This window comes from Nothobranchius furzeri, chromosome 2, assembly GCF_043380555.1.
Source record: "Nothobranchius furzeri strain GRZ-AD chromosome 2, NfurGRZ-RIMD1, whole genome shotgun sequence".
NCBI classification, from domain to species: domain Eukaryota; kingdom Metazoa; phylum Chordata; class Actinopteri; order Cyprinodontiformes; family Nothobranchiidae; genus Nothobranchius; species Nothobranchius furzeri.
In genome coordinates this window covers 5,405,568-5,407,807 of record NC_091742.1, presented here as the reverse complement: position 1 = coordinate 5,407,807, position 2,240 = coordinate 5,405,568, and the positions used below count along the sequence as shown (strand labels likewise).

Below are 2,240 nucleotides of genomic sequence, written 5' to 3'. Positions count from 1 at the left end.
ATCCTAATCTCGGATATCTGTTGTAGATTTAAGGTCTCTTCCATAAATTTTACACCAGTAAACATTTAATTTGTTACTGTGTGCTCATTTTGCACAGCCTTCCTGCATTAAAAACTGGACTTGTAGCATTAATTTAGTCCCCTCTCCTCCTCCCCATCATAATCCGTTTTATTAATATTCCAAACAGAATAAAACAAAGATTTTTGTTTCAGTTTTAGTAATATTAGGATGGTAAATAATTCCCTAAACCCTTCTCGTTCACATATAGTTAATTAAAAACTCTTTAGCTAGTTAGACTCAGCACGTTGACTCCACACAACCATCTTATTAAACTTAAATGACCAAGTTTTAATTTAAATAGAGCCCACTCATGAATTTAGCGCTGACTCATTTATGAGCGGTTAAGACAGGTTTTGCCTTTAGGGGGCAGTAGCGCCCACCAGGGGCTCCCCAGACGTAAACATCATAGAGAAGAAGTAAAACACTTCCGCCTTGTCACAACTTCATTCAGTCCGTTCAGCCCGTAGATATTCAGCCACTTTCTTTCATTTGGTCTCAAAATGGCTAAAGTAAAAAACAAACGTGAGAAAATCAGCATCGCCACTGAGGTAAAACTGTTGTTTTCTTGTATTTGTTGCATTCCGTCAGTCACTGCTCGGTTAGCGTCTGCTAACGTGGAGATTTGTTCCCTCCCGTCTGTCTGGCTCCACTTTCTTCAGCTTTAATGTAAACTAAAGCACCTTTTACTGTTGTTTAAGCAGATTGATCGTTTGGAGGAGAAACGGGAGCGTTGCCAGGACAACCTGGGGCGGGCGGAGTTTAGGAGCAGGAAGGGGGGGCTCTCCGAGGAAGAAAGGTGAGTGGTGGAGTTGGGGTAGGGGGGGGGGGGGGGGGGGGGTCAGAGATGAAAAGTATAATTTTATTTCGATATAAAGAACAAGTCAGTTGTTTCTAAAGCCACACCTTTCTGATCATTTGTTTAAATGATCTGTTATATTCATTTGTGTCGACTTAGGTGGGTTTTGTGTCTGATTTGTTTATAAGTGATAAAACTGATTTTCCATTTTAAATGATCACCAGGAAATCCTGTTTCTCTCTGTGTTCCACAGACAAGAGCTTGAAAAGGAAATGGCAGTTATAACCAAGAGAGTACAAAGGCTGGGTGAGTTGTTCTGAGCCCCATCGCTGTACATCTTAACGCTTTTGAGTTTTCATTAAGAGTTTTCAAGATCGATTCAAAACAGATCAACACCAAAGAAATCACGCCGAATAGAAAAGAATGTCCGCTAAACCTGACAACGATCCTGACCCGCTGCTGTTTCGTCTCTAGACAAAGAGCTGCAGCAGTTAAGAGGTGAAAACAGAAAGAACATGTTGGTGTCCGTCGCTCTGTTTGCCATCAGCGCCCTCTTCTACTACTTGTTTTTCTACAATGAGGCCGACACATGAAACCGTCCAGGATCTCAGAGGACCATCTGAATTTTAATAAACCCAACACACCTTATTATGGGATGACCATCTGGAATCTTGACAGAGACTTTAGTGGATGAACCGCCTCAGTTTTTCCTTCAGATGGCAGCATCTTAGCTCATTTGGATGGATGAATCTATGCAGCCAGAACCCACAACAGCTCCATCCACTGCCTTACTGGATCCTCCACCATGAAACACAATGTTTTTGCTGTTCATTAGCATTTTACTGTTAAAAATTGAGAATTTAAACTGACCTTGGCCATAAAAAATGTTTACAATTAAATAAGCCAACTGGATGTATAATTTGCCTTCTGAAAGGCAGCTGATATTTACAAAACACCACGACTATTGCTGCTTTCTCATCATGTGTAAAGGAATAAATGACAAACTTGACATTTGATGCAATCGATTGTTTTCACTTTTTGTCAGCTTTAAAGAATGGTGTGTGTGTGTGTGTGTGTGTGTGTGTGTGTGTGTGTGTGTGTGTACGCAAGAGCTTGCTGAAAAATATGCCAAACAGACTAACAGAAGTCTAATTTTAAACAAGAGGGTTTTCAGTTGGATGTCTCTGAAATAATTAAGTTTTAAAATACACTCAACGGTATAAACGAAGGGATGAGAGTTTTTGAGTGGTGATGACAGGAATGTTTTAGTATGTTTTAGTATCTAGAGGACGGCTGCTTATACAGAGCCAGGTGCTTCTGGAGGCTTCTTCCTGTTAAGAGTTTTCCTCTCCACTGTCGCTACATGCTTGCATAGGATGGGGAT

At 40.7% G+C, this 2,240-nt stretch overlaps 1 protein-coding gene across 1 annotated transcript; it reads left to right on the top strand.

The window, feature by feature from the left end:
- Positions 1–449: 449 nt before the first annotated feature.
- ccdc167 (coiled-coil domain containing 167) lies at positions 450–1,872 on the top strand. Its single transcript, XM_015947359.3, has 4 exons — positions 450–608; positions 762–856; positions 1,110–1,162; positions 1,331–1,872. The coding sequence occupies exons 1-4, from the start codon at positions 561–563 to the stop codon at positions 1,447–1,449; spliced, it is 315 nt and encodes a 104-aa protein (XP_015802845.1). The 5' UTR covers positions 450–560; the 3' UTR covers positions 1,450–1,872.
- The last annotated feature ends 368 nt before the right edge of the window (positions 1,873–2,240 follow it).

Coding starts and splice junctions, on each gene's coding strand:
- ccdc167 (XM_015947359.3), top strand. CDS start 561: ATGGCTAAAGTAAAAAACAAACGTGAGAAAATCAGCATCGCCACTGAG. Junction 609..761: donor AAATCAGCATCGCCACTGAG/GTAAAACTGTTG, acceptor TTGTTTAAGCAG/ATTGATCGTTTGGAGGAGAA. Junction 1,163..1,330: donor CAAGAGAGTACAAAGGCTGG/GTGAGTTGTTCT, acceptor TTTCGTCTCTAG/ACAAAGAGCTGCAGCAGTTA.